The sequence below is a fragment of the Gallinula chloropus genome (assembly GCF_964237585.1).
Source record: "Gallinula chloropus genome assembly, chromosome: 1".
Lineage (NCBI taxonomy): Eukaryota > Metazoa > Chordata > Aves > Gruiformes > Rallidae > Gallinula > Gallinula chloropus.
In genome coordinates this window covers 20,160,932-20,178,913 of record NC_140085.1, presented here as the reverse complement: position 1 = coordinate 20,178,913, position 17,982 = coordinate 20,160,932, and the positions used below count along the sequence as shown (strand labels likewise).

General features: G+C 49.0%; 1 protein-coding gene across 2 annotated transcripts; it reads right to left on the bottom strand.

Moving 5' to 3' along the window:
- Positions 1-631: 631 nt before the first annotated feature.
- RAC2 (Rac family small GTPase 2) lies at positions 632-10,329 on the bottom strand. Of its 2 annotated transcripts, none has more exons than XM_084269254.1 (7): positions 10,179-10,329; positions 7,179-7,250; positions 5,408-5,525; positions 3,894-3,956; positions 3,044-3,203; positions 1,621-1,755; positions 632-892 (listed from the first exon to the last, which is right to left on the bottom strand). In XM_084269254.1, exons 1-6 carry the CDS (start codon positions 10,211-10,213, stop codon positions 1,625-1,627), a joined length of 579 nt encoding a protein of 192 aa, XP_084125380.1. In that variant the 5' UTR covers positions 10,214-10,329; the 3' UTR covers positions 632-892; positions 1,621-1,624. The 2 variants fall into 2 exon arrangements, with proteins under 2 accessions (XP_084125380.1, XP_084125379.1); XM_084269253.1 differs by having other exon boundaries at positions 1,625-1,755.
- Positions 10,330-17,982: the final 7,653 nt, after the last annotated feature.

Genomic DNA, 17,982 nt, shown 5'->3' with positions numbered 1-17,982 from the left:
GAAGGCAGATGCTCACTGCTGCCAGATCCATAGTACCGCTGGGACCACTCTCTTCAGCTTAATTTTAGTGACTTGGAGGCAATTTGTCTGGACTGGTGACTCATTCCTCCCTTTTTTCTTTTTTTTTCCCGCCCTCCCCCTCCCTGTTCTCTCCCTGCCTGTGCCTGGCAGTGTGAGTGAGTGAGTGCTGGTACAGATATGACTCTGGGTGACGTGAGCTTGGGAGCATTAATGCAGAAATGTTTCGTTGAAAGGGTGTCCCCAGCAACCCACAGGGGCAGTCCCCAGAGAGAGGAGTCTGGGCCAGCATGTCCCCTCCCAAAGCCTACATCTCCCCGCAGGGAGACAACTTTTTTCTTTGAACACCAGGAGGCTGAGAAGGGGAAGGGCAAAAGCTGAGGTGTGATCACCCCACTGCCTTTGGCTCAGCTGAGAACGCAGCATCTCAGTGCATAAATCAGACCTCATCTCTTCATCCCTTAGCAGCCAGCGCTCACCAAGTTCAGTGTGATGCTGCCTGGGTCGTCACTGACAAAAGGGTACAGCTGGAAGATGTCTCCACCTCAGCTGACCCACTGCTCACTGCTTAAGGGCTGTGTGGTCCCCAAGGTGCAACACATCACAGTCAGGGTAAGAACATAAAGTCCCTTTATTCGGTCTTATTCTTCACCTTGTAACCTTGGAGGTGGGTGGGGGAGCACGGGGCAGCCAGGGTGGGGCGAGTGTGGGGAAGTTGTGCAAACGGAGAAACCAGGGCTGCAAACCCACAAGTCTTTCACGACAGCAGAAGTAAAAAGCGCAGTGAACACCACAAGGTACTGAGCTCCAGGGTGCTCGAGCCATCACTTTCCTGAGTGCTGGGCAGAGCCTGGGATCAGGATGGGGCCAGGATCTGTAGCCAAAAACACGACAGACCTCATGAAATCAGACCAGGTATTTTCCTGCTCTCCCTCCCTTCTGTAGTGGTGGTGGGAGAATGAAGGGGCAGAGAGAGCTAGAAAGCTCCCACTCTTCTCTCTCCTGAGGCTCCAGTGAGCTCTTCATCTCATCCTGAAGCCTCTCTTCTCCCTCTGCTGCCTTGCATTGAAGGGAAAGGGCAGGTGGGGATGGTACTAGGAGTAAAGGAGTCCTGGGGGAGAAGCTGCTGCCTGCCTATGGACAGCAACACAAAACCCCCCTTGAGGTGAGCAGGGCCTGGTAAGAGGAAGGGCTGTTGGGCAACTGTCATGAATAAGGAACAACTTTTTTTTGCTTGCTCTTTTTTTTTTTTTTTAGCATAGGCAAAGGCTGTGTCTTCACAGCTCTCACAGCAGGTCATTGCCAGGGCAGCCTGGACAGTTTCCTCTCTGACAGAGGGTGACACACCTTCTCTGTGAGGACAACCGTGGAAAATCCTGAGCTGCTCCACGGACAGGCAGCAAACAGGGGGAAGTGGTTTGAGGGTTCATGTCCTCCATCATATTGTGTCCTGTCTTTTCCCCAAGCAAGTCTGCTGTCTCCCTCTCTGCGAGGGTAACTCATCCCACCAGGCACAGCAGGTAGCAGGAACCCTGCAGCCCTGACCTTTTGGGAGCAGGAAGGGACCACTGGCGTCATTCCCAGGAATCCCTTCAAACTTACTCACTTAGAGGAGGCGGCACACTCGTTTCTTTGTCCGGGTGGGCTGCGGACAGAGGACTGCTCTGATGGCCTCATCAAACACTGTCTTGAGGCCGCGCTGCGTCAAAGCCGAGCATTCGAGGTATTTCACGGAGTCTGTTGGTAGAAAAGTAGGTACTGTAGGTACTGTAATGGGAGGGAGGAGTCCTGGGGTAGGCAATGGAGGTACCCAGAAATCTGCTCAGAAGGGTCCTCAGAAGAGAACCCCGCAGGAGGAACACTACAGATCACGTCAAGCAGACAGGCGACTGTGCCTGTTATCATGGATATATTTCCATCTCCCATCACCTCACAGCCACAATACCATCCTCCCTCAGTGCCCATTTTACTGCATCCTGGGGCACATACACACCACCTAAACACTCCCTGAGTCTCATCATGAGAGGATGTCTCAAGTCTCCTCAGGCTTTAAGTGTCATTCAGACTGCCTAGTCTCAAGCACCCCTGGTAGCATCTCAAATCATGTGGCACCTCCCTTTTGGGACTCTGTACCCCCAAATTCCCAGAGACCTTGTGCTGGGGAGCAGGGCAGAACTGAACAGACACAGCTCAGGTGATCAAAGCCATTAAGCATTGTCACCACACACTCAGTCAATCTTGACTTCAGGGCAAAGCTTTTCAGCCGTACAGCACCAGGGTTTCCCTACTCTCCACCCTGGTAGCCAGAACAGAGCCATGGTGTGAGTCTGGATATGTCACCCTGACCGGACACTCTCTCCTCCAAAATCCTGGTTGAAAACTTCTCCCTCAGGCTGTGTTTCCCACCCCCTCTGCTGCATCTGCCTGCTGTACCTCAGCAGAGAGGTTACCTGGAACAGGCATTTATGTGTGCCCTGAAATACAGGAGGGGGCTGATGTGCCAGCGATGAATGGTGAGGTGGAACATGCATGCCCAGGGTTGCATGTATAAGTGCTGGTAGTCAGAGGCAGGGACAGGAAGCTGCAGTTGCAAGTCTTCCTGAGTGACGTCAAAAACTCACCCTTCCACCCCTTTACGGATGTGGACGAGAGGCCTCTGCCCCCACAGCTGTGGTTTTCACAGGAAAATAGCGACCCAGATAGAAATAGTAGAGTAAAAGGGGAGGGGGATTTTCAAATGTGTATTTGTGTGTGTGTGTGTGTGTGTTGTGTATGTGTGTAGGATAGTGGCCAGATGGGGGCAGAAAACAGAGCATTGAGGAAGTGAGACTTCCTCAGGGGGTCAGATCTCCTTCCTGAGCCTCCTGAAATGCATTTTGTCCCATGAGCCTGGATGTGTCTCCCTGTGTGCCTCAGAGATACCATTGTGAGATGCCCCCAAGGAAGCCTCATTAGGTTGAGGGGAAGCCCTTATCTTCTTTCTGTCTCTTGTCAGTAGGTCCCAGATGTTGCCCCAAGCACATACCTATTTCCTTGGCCAGAGCAAGGCCCTGTGGATACGTAATGGGGGACAGCTTCTTCTCCTTCAGCTTCTCAATTGTATCCTTGTCATCACGAAGATCCAGCTTTGTGCCCACAAGGATGATAGGAGTGCTAGGGCAGTGGTGCCTCACCTCAGGAAACCACTAACAAGGGAGCAAAATGGCATAGATGTAAGAAGTTCACACACAGGGGCACACACAAAGAAAACAGAGAGGCACCCCTGAACAAATGTCATCAAGACAGCTAACACCCTATCTTTCCTCATAGCCCTTCCACCCAGTGTTGGGCACTATATCCAGGCGCAGACAAACCCATTTCTAGGTACACAGACAAAATCCCTGTCCTGGAGCCCAAATTTTTTCCAGCAAAAGCACAAGCTGCTTTCCACCCTTCATAGCTCCATGAAACTCAGGGAGAAAACTAGAAGTGGCAAGAAAGAAATATTATATTGTTCTCCTTTCCCTTCTTCCCTCACTTCCCATCCAAAGGCTGTGGGTACCTGCTTCCTATGCCCTATAGGCTGGTCCTGTGTCTGTGCTTGGACAGCCTTGGCTGAAAGATGCCATCAGAATATCAGCCTGTGGTCTCACAGCTGAATAGCCTAGAAAGATTAATATTAGCCCTTAAATAGGATTGGCTGTCTTCTTTGAGATGACTCAGAAAAGATATCTGAAGGAGGCTGGTATTTTAGTTCCTTCTGACTGACACAAAAAAGATCATACCTTTCTGAATCTAGACATCCTAGCAGCCTCCACCCACAGTCACTCTCTTGGCAAGACCACCACCAATCTCACCCTTCCCAGCCCTCGATGGACCAGGATACTCTGTCTCACCTTAGCACGGACGTTTTCGTAAGATGCCGGGCTGACAAGGGAGAAGCAGATCAGGAAGACATCCTGTGGGCACACAGGTGCAGCGTTAGGATGAGAGCATGGGATTGCATCACAAGAAGCGGGGTGGTAAGGGTGGGTGGGGGGCGGGAATAAAGAGCTGGGTGGACAGCATCCTCCTTCTGCAGCAAAGAGGGTCATGCTAGGGAAAGCTGTCTTTCACAGCGTAACACAGTCCTGACTGCTGCTAATTGCTTCTAGAGGAGAGAGGGATCTTTGCTCCCTTGACTCTTGGTAACCATAGCCACCATTATCAGAAGAGCCAAACGTTTAACTATGAGGATGGGGTTTTTGTGGTAGGCACACTCATCCTCGAGGGAAATGGCCTGGCAATGTCCTGCTGCTTCCTCGCAGCACACCAGAGCAAGAGGCAGAGCTAGGCTCACCCCAGAAAAGTGCACATGCAGGGCACAAATGAGTCTTGGTTATTCACATGAGTGCTTCTCCTAGACATGGCAGAATTTAGACTTCCATTGAACATAAAACAGAACAAACCAAACAAAATTAAAGCAGCTCTTCAGAATTATATTTCTTTCATCCAACTTTGCTTAGCTAAAACAGGGGTATCAGGCCTAATCTATCCATTTCCATACTTCCACAACTGCCAGAGGCAACCTTGGAGCACATCCAACTACCTGTCCTTGGTATGTGTCCCAGGGTGAGTGCAATCATGTTGGGAAAGGCACCAGCTTGCACAGGCTGCAGAAGGGGCCTAAGCAAGTACCTCACTAGAAGTATCCAACCTTCAGGTGACTGAACCTAGCTGAAACACATTGTGGCCTCAATTCTGAGCCCTTTCAGTTGCAATGGCAACCTTCAGATCAGCGCCTGAGGCAGCAGGGTCTTTCTGATCTTGCCAAGAGACTGCTGGGCACAACATCCTCCAGGGAAGGTGACCTTAAAACCCTGAAATCACTCTGTCGACATGGTGAAAAACTGGTGAACACAGAATCTGAGGAGAGACATCCACTTGTTCTGTTAGATGCTTGGGTTTATTTGAAGCATCAGCATATCAAATGCATGTGTCCACACATCAGGTCTCTTAAATGGCAGGAGCTGGAATAGAGAGGTTCACAGAAATATGAAAAGCTCCTGCCTCAGCTCCTAAATTCCCTGAGCCACTTTAACTTTGCAAGAGGAGGGGGTTTTTTACCAGGGTCGTGTAAGGCATCCGTCCTACATTGAAATCAGTGCCAGCTGGACCTGTGTCTTTGAAGATCTTATTTTTCTTGTTAAGTTATTCCAGTAACAAAGTTAATCTAAAAGCTCCAAAATACCCTTAGCTCTCTTTTACCTTTAGGGTTTTGAGACACTTGTATGTCAACAGAGTTATCCCCAGAAAACGGCAGAGAGAGATGGGAACAGTCCTGTCCTGTCTCTGGGTTACGGCAAATGTTGATTTTTCAGCAGGGGACAGAGGGAGTGGCAAGGGATGAGGGGCATGGAGTGTGACACACCGTCTGCGGGTAAGAGAGTGGCCTCAGCCTGTCATAATCCTCTTGTCCAGCAGTATCCCAAAGCCCCAGGTTTACAGGCTTGCTGTCAACCATCACATTGGCGGAATAGTTATCAAACCTGAAACACAGAGAGGTAGACCATCAAACAGGAGAAGAGGGAGCCCTTCCAGTTGTATAGATGGGTTTTGTTAGGTGCACCCCAGAGCAAAGGGTAATGATTCCTCTTCTCAGCTCTCAGGTGATGATGGTTTCTTGTGAACCTCTAACTTATGAACTTCTCAGCATCAACCTCCTCCCTCTCACCCATCTGTCCTGGACAGATGCCTAGCTGCAGCTCCACCTTTGCCATCAGGCATGCAGGTCCATAAACCTTCCATTTCCCACTTCTTTCCCCAGTATCCTTCCCACAACTACATCTGCTGTAGCCACCCTTGTCTTTTTTTTGTGCTTTGAAACACAGCTTGCTTCTTAAAAGTGAAGAAGAAAAACCTGTCTCTGTATCTCCCCCAGACCCTTGCATTCCTCAACAGCCCTGCTGGAATTGCTGTGTTCAAGGTGGGTCCCCTTACTCTTTGAAATCCCAGCATGAAATATTTGAGAACAGCTGTCAGGACTGCATGCTTGAGACCAAAGACTTAGTGGAGGGGAAAAAAATGCCACTAAATCAATAGATACATTCCTCCCCCGAGTTCCTAGAAAATTTTCTTTCCTGTTGCTTTTTGTGTGGTTTTTTTTTTTCAAGTTCGGGTTGAGGGAAACCAGGAAAGAACCAACACACAGACCTTGTGAACATGTTCATTGCACATGCAGTCATAAGCTCAGCTGTCCTGCCCAGGAGCACAGAATGGCCTTCCTTTCACATCTCCAGACACAAGCCTCAGGCAGGGGGAGAACTGGTGTGTGAGACACAAAATGCATGGCCAGTTCACAGCTACATGCTAGGAAGGGATGGTGCCCTCCCACAAACCTGCTGCTGAAAAGAGGGGGTTTCTTGCTACAACAGCCATTTTTCACATCTGTTGCAAATTGGTCTGGAGAAAAACGTGAGGCCCTGAGGTTTTCCTGAACTTGTTCCTGCCCAAGGAACCTGCACCTGAGCTGTGAGTCTGACATGCTGTGCCCTAGCTCCTTTTCCCACCTCAGGGAGGTCATTCTCCACTCCCCAGGGCTGTGGTGTGAGTACGTGTGGTGTGCATCCCCAAACATATGCCACACACCATGGCAAGACAAATGCATTGGATCACTCTGCCTAAGACAACCCTCTCCTTGCTCCCTATTCCAACAGTCTACTGGTCTGCCCCAGCCTTACACATACATCTGATGGATTGCACAGGGCTTCTACCCTGGCGTGGAGCTGAATTCTGCGCTCTTACCACCAGTGTTATCAGTTTCTGCTCCAATGACAGTGGGTGCCTTGGTCAAGGAAGGAAGTGGGAACCCCTGTCCAGACAACCACCTTCTCTTGGGTCTGGCCCAATTTTTGTATCTTGGTGCCTGATTGTTTTGCCTATCAGGACCCCATCTATTACTTGTAAACTTAGCAGGCAGATATCCCCTTGTGTTTGTCTCTCCCATATACCCCATTTATACCAGGGGTACAAGGCCACCCGTGCTTCTTGTGAAAGGTGACAGATGCTTTGCTTTGCAGCCCTTCCTCTGCTGGCATGGAGATTTCCTTCAGAGTACACAACGAGGGGTTTCTTCACACCTTTACATCCTGCTTTGCACCATACCTCCCACCCACACGAGTACCTGTTCATGTATCACTCACACAGTGGGGATGTATTCTCCTGGGAAGGCATTGGTGGTGTAGCTGATAAGGAGACAGGTTTTCCCCACAGCTCTGGAAGAAAAAGAAAAACACAGCAGGAAGTCATGGTAGTGCAGGCAGCCTTGCTTGGGTGGGATGGGGATGGGGCAATCCTTCCATGCTGCTGAGCTAGCCCTGTCAGGAGCCCCCTGGAAGCAGAAAAACATGTGTGGGACCAGACAGTGCGTAACCATTGGTTAGACAACCAGCAGGAAGAAAGACAGGATGTCACCCAGAAATGTTTATTGTCTTCAAGCACTAAGGCTTGTTTTTACGGTCTGGTACAGATATCACTCAGCTAGAATGCATCCAGCCTGAGATGGAGGCGAGAGCCCTTTTTCCATTGCATGCACAGTGCTGTGTGCTCGCAGCCAGCATAAGTGAATTGGTTCGGTGCAGGAGTGCCATGACAAAGCTGCCCAGCCAGCTACAGCCCCTGAACATGGGCACTCCTGCCGGGCTGATGGAACCTCCTCTTGTCTTAGCCACATCACCTCCAGTCTTGCCTGTCTGCAGTAAGCTGCAGTATCACTTACACAGAGAGCCATAAGCAGCCAGCAACATGCATCTGCCTGCAGCTGGTGGAGGCTGCTGGTGCTGTTTTTGAGCAAGAAGATGGTGCTTCCTCTCTCCTCAGCTACTCCCACATCCTTGCTGCAGCAGGGTGAAGTGCAAATAAGGGTAATAGCACAGTCCAGACTGGGTGAAAGCATTGGTGTGAAGGTGGTGGGAAAGGTGAAAGTAAGGCTATCAAGGGGAGGAGGAGGTGTGGTGGGCAAGAAGCAGCCCATGGTGAGGCAAAGCAGAAGAGAAGAGAAACTGGAAGACAGTAAAACAGCCAGGACAGGTGTGGATAAGAGAATCCTTCTCCTGCTGGGCTGATATTTCTCAGGTCTGTGTGACCTGTGAAAGTCTGGCCATGCATCAGTTGGAGCAGGTATGAAATGGGAGTGGTGAGAGCAACCTGCCTCCACAGCCTATGAGCACAGCTGCAGGGTGAAGAAGACACCTTTCCTGGGGGGAGACTGGAGTCCCACTGCTAGGAATGCTCTCACCATCTCAGCTGTACCTGCAAAGTCTGCTGTGGAAGACCTACCGCCCTGCCTTTTAGTGTGCCCTAGACAGGCACAGCTGGCGTCTTCACCCTGGTCACAGGCCACCTGCCTTGGCCACCACACTGTGGGGCAGCTTGGGAGGAAACTGAGCACTTCTTCGTGCTCCGACATTTGTTCCTTCCATCTACCACGTCCCTTTCTTAGATCCTCCTCTCTCAGTCCATTCTCTTTCCACAGCTCTCTTGCTTCCCTCTTACCATAGAGATACAGAGGAAAGTCCATGGAGGCTTCCTGAAGCTCTACAGGGAATGGCTGAGGGGGACACTTCTGATTGTGTGTGGTTGAACAGAGAGGAGCACAATGGGTCAGTGAAGGTGTGAAGGTTACAACAAAGCTATTGAAAGAAGAGGTGAGGTTAGCAGCACCTGCACATTCCTGGGACTGAACTCAGGGAGTATTAAGAGGCCAGTGCTGTGTGATGGAGAGAGCTTTGGGGCCAGAACAGGTATGGGCCAATGTAAGGGGCTTAGCTGAGTGACAGCAGCAGGTTCTGTGGTCCATAAGGATGAGCCAAGCAAGGGTGACATGGCTGGTATGCCTGGGAAGTAAGTGAAGGGGGGTGAACGGGAGCTCAGAGCAATGTGGGGATGTCTGGACTACTGCTGTGTTACAAGATAGTAATGAGGGGGAGGTGCTATGTATAAAGAAGCAAAATATCAGGACAGAGACATTTAAGGAGAGGACTTGTGGTCAGAGGGCTTGAGAGCCGGACGTGTTGCAGGGTTAGCCACAATATGAGGGGAATGCTGTCCTGAGGGATGTTTAGAGCTGGTGCAATACGTGAGGGGGAAGTTGGGGCATTAACAGGCCAACAGATCAATGCCCTGTGGAGTTGTTCATCCAGCTCTAGCCTGGAGCCTTCAGAGGACTTTTCTTAGAGGTAACTGTGTTTATATGGGGCTCTGTACTTGACCCTTCTTTCTGTCCTCTTGCTCCAGCCCCTGAGAATATGTCTGACATGTACCGCTGTTTGCAGACATCTTCTTCCTCAGGCAAGTTTTGAAGGAGGAAGTGACTGTGGGGAGCAGGGTTACTGCAAATGTCTCTTCATCTGCTGCCTGGTAGCTGCCCCAGATAGCATTCTGGCCAGCTCCTAGCTGGGAAATGAATTAACCTACTCTGTGCCAAATGTGGACTCTCCTCCTATCCCTCCCCTGCATCTACTCATCCCACAGGGCAAGAAGAGGCCCATCCACCCCATGCTTCCCGCCCCCAGCAGTACTGAAAACTTCCCTTGATGGCTTTGACTGGGCCATGTCCGAGGATCATGGGACACAGGCAGTCATGCCATCATGCTGTGAAGGCAAGGTTGTGTTACCTCCCACTCTCCAAGTGCTATATGCTTATGCCTATCTCAGTAGAAAGAGCTCCTTCTCCTTGTGCCCACATAACCCCCTTGTTAAACAGTCCCCACCACATCCTGATAACAGAGATAATGTGCTGAGAAAAGCTGAACACAGAGATACCAGAGGACATCACAGGAACTGTGCCCTCTCAGTCAGCCCCAGTGAGCAGATGGCTTTCAAGGAGCCTTTCACCTGCAGTGCTTGCATCTCTTGGGTTTTAAATCTAACAAGTTGAATCTGGCAGCCATACCACCACCTCCTGTGCATGGGACAGACATGCTCCACTTTTCATGCCCCTTTTGCAGATGTCCTTCAAAATGTACTCTTCCACACCCTCCCTGGAGGAAGATCCCTTGCCCTGGGGAGGGAAGAGTAAGCGAGAGAGGGAACGCAGTCTACAGGAGGTAGCTGGGGAAGTTTCACCAAGCAGCCGCCTTCTTTCTCACCCCTTGTCACTGCCCCTCCCTCCCACATCCACAGCAAGCCCGCCAGGTACCTACCCGTCTCCCACCACGACACACTTGATGGCTTGCATGTCTCTTGACCCGTGGCGGAGGACAGCGCTCTGGGAAAAGGGGAATCAGGCCAGGGCAGACAGCAGGGAGAGGTGGGAAAATGTGGGTATCAGCCCTTGTGCTGCAGCGAGCGGCAGGTTGCAGGAAGGGAGGAAGTGGAAGAGGGAACTTTACTCAAGATCACCCTCCCAGTCCCTCCTCCCCTACAGCATCAAGCACTGCGCACTGCGTCCGGGCCGTTAGCTGAAGGCGGAGCATGCCTGAGCTGTGGTTGGGATGATGACTGCTGTAATTTCTTTTTCTTTTCTTCCCCACGTGTCTCACCCACTCCCCTCCCACCCCATCCCTGTGAATAGCTAGGGGAACCAAACTTACAGGGGAGCTGAACAAGCGTTAGAGGCGGAGCGTGAAAGTGGAGGGGTGGATTTCCTCACCCTTCCTTTATCATCCAAACTTCGGAGGAGGTGTAAGTAGAGAAAGGAATCCGAAGTGGGAGTTAGTGGAGTGATGTGGGACAATGAAGATTTTTCTGGTATTCACAGTGCCCCTGAGTGTCAATGGTGAAACATCACAAGGAACCATGTTTTCTGTGAAGGCTGAGAAAGAAAGTTAAGCAGCATCTAGGACGCAGAAGCCACCCCTCGACTGCCGTACCCATCCTCTCCTGTGGTGATAAGGTCCTTCCACACTTATGCACCTGCCTGGATTACAATACAAAGAAGTGTCGTATAAACCTGTGTGTTCACCATGAAGAGGAGCAAATACATCAGTGAATGCAGTGATTATGCAATGATCTATTTTCTCTCCCCTGACAGTATTATGAGACCCAAGACCGGTGGATGAGAGGCCTCCCCACAAACCAGCCATCCACACTCTTTCCTACTTCTATGCAAAAACAGCCAGTGGGAGCTCCTGTCAGACCTCTTCCGTCTTGCCATAGAATCATGGATTAGTTTGAGTTGGGAAGGACCTTTGAAGGTCAACTAGTCTGACCATCCAGCAATAAGCAGGGACATCTTCAACTAGAACAGGTTGTTCAGAGCTCTGTCCAAACTAACCTTGAATGTTTCCAGGGATGGGGCATCTACCACCTCTCTGGGCAACGTTTTCCAGTGTTTCACCACCCTCATTAAAAAAAAAAATATTTCACTTATATTTAGTCTGAATCTACCCTCTTTTAGTTTAAATCTATTACTCCTTGTCCTATCACTACTTATCTTTCTTATAAGCTCCTTTTATGTATTGAAAGGTTGCAATAAGGTGTCCCCTAATCCTTCTCTTCTCCAGACTAAACAACCCAACTCTCTCAGACCTGTCTGCATTGTCCTCAGAAAATAATTTTAAAGCTAAGTAGTGAGGAGCAGAAGGAAGCAATCACCTTAAGAAAGAAGAGACAAGGAACAGAAAGATCCCAGGAGGCTCTACTCCTTCCTTTCTCTTCTCAAAACGAGAGTCTGTCTCCTCTTTCTTCCTTCTCCTCGCATATAATGCTCAGCCTTGAAAGTGTGGATGTGTATGTGTGGACATCTGTATGCTTCAGCCTGATCTGATCAGTGGATGGGCATGAGATGTGGTGTATAGAAGGGATGTGGTGACACAGAATTAATTGGAGTTTCCAGGCTTTGTCAGGAGGCCAGTTAGACCAAGAACAGCAGGTTTTCAGCTGGGATGTTTCTGAAGGAAGAAACTCTGAGGAAAAGTGTTTCTCCAAAGGTTCGGTGACCTTTGTACTGCTGTAGCCACAGGAGGCTGTTGCAACTGACCTGCTCAGGAGGAGAGCTCTCCCATTCATCACTTAGCACTGGCCACAACCCAGAAACCTTCAAAACTGTGGAAGGTTTCCAAGTCCTGCAGCTATTTCAGAAGCACAAAGCAACCAGCTGTACTAGGTGTTCCCTCTGTGGGTGGTAGGGAAAGGGGAAGAAGGAAACCCACTGGCTCCTCTGCAAACGAGAGCAGAACTGGCTGTTGGAATACAGGTCAGAGGAGGACAGAAGGGAGAGTGACAAAGGCTGTTACAGGGAGAGCAGCAGCAGGAGCTGGGAAGGACAGGCAGGTGAAGGAATACAGTGGGCCTGGAGATGGGGACTCAGTCAGAAGAGATGGCAGGTATATCTGGTTCCAGAGAATGCTACTGGCAGAAGAAAATAAACACTTAGAGCTTGAATTAGGCCAGGAATCCTCAAATGAAGCATTACTAGTAGAGCCAACAGGGTGTCACATCTTACTTCCTGATCCTAGCCCAGCAAGTATCACTGTGTGTCTTCAAGCCGTGGAAAGAGGACTACAGATAGCCAGCAAGGAAGTGCAACCCATGGGCAGTTTGTTAGCATGAGGGACATAATTATCAATGAAAAAGTCTGAGCTTTGACAGCAATCCCTTTCCCAAAAAGGTTTGGAGAGCTCTGTAACATCTCAGATGGAAAGTTTTGGAACATGGGAATTTGCTTCCTGGGCAGCTGAATGCATTGAGAGCTCTCTGTGGGAGACATCTGCGTCACAACTGAGAGCCCAGAGAGATGGGGATGGTGAAGTCCCAGGCATCTCTAGGTCTGAGAGGATGGGAACTGAGGAGAAAAGGGCTGGAGAGAGCTGGAAAATACATTGAGTCTTACCTGGGACAGAGTAAAAGTCAAACACTGTGGTGAGGGATGGGATTCACGCTAAGGGATTCTGGACAGAAAACTGGCCAGTGACACAGCAGAATCCAGTGGTAGGGATGAACAAGGACCACTGACTTGCTGACTACAAAGCATGTGCTTTTGTCCTTGTAGTCCAGCATGTGGGCCTGTGGACTGGCAGCGTGGCAGAAGGAGATGAGTTTAAATCAGTCAGGGAGGAAGGACTGTTGTTGAGACCGCAAGTCCATGTAAGTGCCCCACATCAAAGACACCATAGTTCTGCATGGCCAACAATGAGCTGTGGAAGTCCTGGTGAGAAGACACATCTCCATCCCTCCTTGGGTAAGTTACTTTTGGAAGATAATTTCCTGCTACTGATGCGAATAGTCAGTTCTCATCCAAGTCAGAGATCTGTGCTGTGAATCTATAAACACCCCTCCTCTGCCAATGCCTCTGTAGAGGCTTTTAGGGGTTTTATTTCCATTACATTTAAATTATTAAAAATGGGATATTACATTCAAATAACATGTTATAATCACTCTGAGAACAACTGGCACCTGCTACATCAAAACCTCACAGATGTGCATGCTAGAGAAAAGGGAGGGTAACTGCAGGAAACGGCCATAGCCCCTAACTGAGCACCTACGGATCTCTTGCTGCTTTGATGTCCTATCTCACCACAAAGAGGTGCTCTTGTCATGAGTTTCCTTCCGCATGCACAGCCGGGCTGAGGGAAGGCAGTGACCCAACTGTGGTTTCTTGTTCCATTTGCTGAGTTTGAGGAAGATGCTAAAGGGAAAGAATTGCTCAGTGAGACAGTTCTGCTCTGAGAGATTTCCAGGGTCGGGTTACTATGGAGTGACCCATCTGTGCTGGGTTTGTGCAGCAACCACGTGGAACCGCAGGCAAGGGTGAAAAGGCATGATGCTACTTTTCCCCCAACAAGGATCCAAACCAGCGAAGAATTTGGTTGCCTCCATCTTTTCCCCTCCTTCAGTGTTGTTATGCTCCCTCAGGAGGGTGGGAAAAGGGTGAGGGGGCTCTTTCAGAAATGATGCCTACATGTAGCCCTGCACAGGAGGGCAGGAGCTGAGCAGGAGGCTTGTCCTTCAGCACAGTGTAGCAGGAGGAATCCTTTCATGGGTGAAACACAAGGCTTATTTCTTTGCATACACAGGGCATGGCCACAGCAGGTACTCTCATTACCCTGGGCCCTGATAGGATTTATTTTATGTGAGATATTGCTCAGGTAATCTCAAGTGGCCATGAGAGCTTTTTCTGTGTGGGCCTCCACTGGGAGAGTCGTGTACTTCAGCCACCTGAGCTGCAAATTGCCCATTTGCTATATTCCCCTTTTGCACCTTCCCACTTCCCCATTCACACAGCTTCATACCATCTGCCTCCTGCTTTTAGTTCTTGCTTTGCTGGATCTCTTCTCCAAAATTCCTGCCCCTTCCGGTGGCTGCCCCCCTCTCCCCTCACTGCTGTAGTTTCTCACCAACTGTTACTCTGGTCTGAAAAAACTGCTCTGAATTCAGATCTCGGGTTATAACTGAAGTGGGGTGATGCACCTCAGGCCATGAAGTTCTGCAGTCTCTGTTAGAGAGGTGGTAGAATTGCTCCATGGAATCATAGAATGTGTTAGGTTGGAAGGGACCTTTAAAGGTCATTTAGTCCAAGCCCCCTGTAGTAAGCAAGGACATCTCCACTAGATCAGGTTGCTCAGAGCTTTATCAAACCTGGACTTGAATATGCCCAGGGGTGGGGCCTCACTACCTCTCTGGGCAATCTGTTCCAGTGTCTCACCACCCTCATAGTAAAGAGCTTCTTCCTAAAGTCTAATCTAAACCTATCCTGGTCTAGTTTAAAACCATTGGCCCTCATCCTATCGCTACATGTCCTTCCCCATCTTTACTTTAGGTCCCCTTCAAGTACTGGAAGGCCGCTATAAGGTCATCCCCAAGCCTTCTCCAGGCTGAACAAGCCGAACTCTCTCAGCCTGTCTTTGTAGGAGAGGTGCTCCAGCCCTCTGATGATTGTTGTGGCCCTCCTCTGGACCCACTCCAAGAGGTCCATGTCCTTCTTGTGTTGAGGGCTCCAGAGCTGAACTAAGTACTCCAGGTGGGGGTCTCACCAGAGCAGTGTAGAGGGGTAGAATCACCTCTCTTAGACTGCTGGCCACACTTCTTTTGATACAATCCAGGATGCAATTGGCCTTCTGGGCTGCAAGTGCACATTGTTGGCTCATATCCAGCTTTTCATCCACCAGTACCCCCAAGTCTTTTTCCACAGGGCTGCACTCTATCACATCATCCCCCATAAGGACTCCCAGCCCAAGTGCAGGACTTTGCACTTGTCCTTGTTGAACTTCATGAGATTTGCATGGGCCCACCTCTTTAGCTTGTCCACCTCCCTCCAGATGACATCCTGTCCCTCTGGTGTGTTGACTACACTGCTCAGCTTGGTGTCATCTCTGAACTTGCTGAAGGTGCACTAGATACCACTGGCTATGTCATTGATGATGTATCAATGTATAAAAAAGACAAGGATCTCCTGGAGAGAGTCCAGAGGAGGGCTACAAAGATGACTAAGGGCCTGGAGCATCTCCCCTATGAGGAAAGGCTGAGTGAGCTGGGGCTGTTCAGGCTGGAGAAAAGAAGGGGGGGGCTTATTAACATTTATAACTATCTTAAGCAGGGGATGCAGGGGGAATCAGCCAGCCCCTTTACAGTGCTCTGTGGAGACAGGACAAGGGGCAATGGCTGCAAGTTGGAGCACAGGAAGTTCCGCACCAACATGCGGAAGAACTTTTTCACAGTGAGGGTGACAGAGCCCTGGGACAGGCTGCCCAGGGAGGTGGTGGAGTCTCCTTCTCTGGAGATATTCAAGACGCGTCTGGACGCCTCCCTGTGCAATATGAGCTGGGGAGCTGCTCTGGCAGGGGGGTTGGCCCCGATGATCTCTCGAGGTCCCTTCCAACCCCTATGATTCTGTGATACTACGATCATTGATGATGATGTCACTGATGAGGATATTAAACAACACTGGTTCCAGTATGGATCCCTGAGGGACACTACTTGGAGGTGACCCTACAGCCAATTCTTTATCTACTGGACTTCCATCCATCAAATCCTTATTTCTTCAACTTAGAGAGAAGGATGTTGTGGGGGACCGTGTCAAAGGCCTTGCAGAAGTCCAAATAGATGACATCTATTAATAGATAGTTGACCCTTCATACCAGGCCTTTTTTCTAACGTGGCCATCCAAAGGGCTTCTCTAGCTTCAATTCACTTTGTCAATCAAAAGCTGGGGAAAAAAATTGTTTCCTGTTCAGACTCACTGAACACAAACTATCTACCTTTACAAGGTAACTCAAAAGCAACTCAATTTGCAAATGGTGTTTACTTAGTCTTAGAGCTGTCTTGGTCATGGGCTTTTCTAGGAACCAGCCCTATTGCAGTCAGGGGTAGGCAGCCCATTCCTAAAACCCTGTGTCATAGAGGCTCATCTATTTTCAGACTGTGACTACTGTCAGCCTCTCCAACTTTGGGCAAAATAGCTTGTCAGTTGTCATGCTCCTATCTTGAGAACTGAAACAAGTTCACCTCCTCCACCTTTTTCCCACTATGAACCTGGCTAAGCAGAAGACCATGGCACAGACCTTCAGGCTCCAAGTTCTTTGTGATGGCTGATTCAGACTTGCACTTGAGAAGGGCTGAGAAGTTGTTCGCAAACTCTAAATCATACTGGTATTTTATGGCTTGGCCTTATCTGCCTCTCTGTACTTCTGCATGTCACCAGTTGTTCTGCTATCAGCTTCCATTCTTACAGACATTTTGTTTTCAGGCAGTGACAATCCCCATCTCACTGATACCACTCTGTTAATGATGATAAATACAGACTAAGCATCCCTTCCCACTTAGGTGCTCAGATGGTTCAACAACATTTTCCACCTGCCTATTATAAAGGGGAGGTAACAGGGACTCAAGATGACGTGCAAATTCTGAATTGAGTATCAAGTGCTTGACTTGGCTCCCTGCCTGCTAACAGTCTTCATACCTTATCAGATGTTAGATATACAATGTTTTATAAAAGCAGATCTAATACATATCTTTTCATGGTACATTTTGTTATCTTCTAGGAAGGCTGCATGAGGGAAGTGAAAAGAGCTCTTTAGAGTACTAAGAAAATCTACATCTACTCTGTTTTGCAAGACTAATATTTCCTGAACTACAAAAATAAAATCTTTAATGACTTTAACATTTTTTTTTTAAACATAAAGCTTCAATCTTGCTGTGCTTCTGAGTCCAGCAAAAAAAATAATCTCTCTGGCTCTTCATTCAAGTTTGTCAGACTTTAAGTGACCCTCCTGTAATCTTTGTAATAGATTTGGGTGGTTTCTTTTTTCCTGTCACCTTTTATAATCACCATCATTCTACTTCTAAAATGGACTCTAGTTCCTTGAATTAGTAAAAGCAGTTGCAAATAGGCTATTCCAAGTAGCTTTACTGTGCCTGCACGTCTGCATCCTCAGCTACTGCTCTGTCGCAGCCTGTGTTGCTCCTCATACTGGACAAAGATTATTTTATTGCAGCTGTTATAAGAAAAATTAGTGCTGTTTTACCCTGCATCAAAATACCATCCTTGCATCTTACAATCCCCACAATGTCATGCAAGAAGTGTTACACTCTCTTCTGACATACTGCAACCCCTAAACCCAGCCCGAATGGCAGCCTGAACCTCCTGAAGGAGCTATGGAGTTTGTGCAAACCTGTTCTTTGTCTGCCTGTGGGAATACAGCTGACCTGTTCAGCACAGAGAAGTATTTGTCATTGGCTTTGTCACTCTCTTTATTCTCTTGAAAGTAGTAAGAAATGTTTATATTTCCTTTGTATTTACACAATTATTTTAAGCCTGTATCGAGTAGTAGAAAAAAGTGCACCCACGCTGTTGGTTTGATATTTTCTTTTGTGGCCACCAAACTAACAGTGTGTTCCAGCTCCACTTTAAGTCTCTGTGTACAGTCAGGGAGCATCCTGGAAGAAAAAACAGTTTGTGGCACAGGAGACAGAGGGAGCAGCCTTGGAGTATTGATCTGCAGCAATCTGCCTAATCTTGATGAGATGAGAACTGCTGGTCTAGCCTGGATTCCCCCCATTCACACCTCT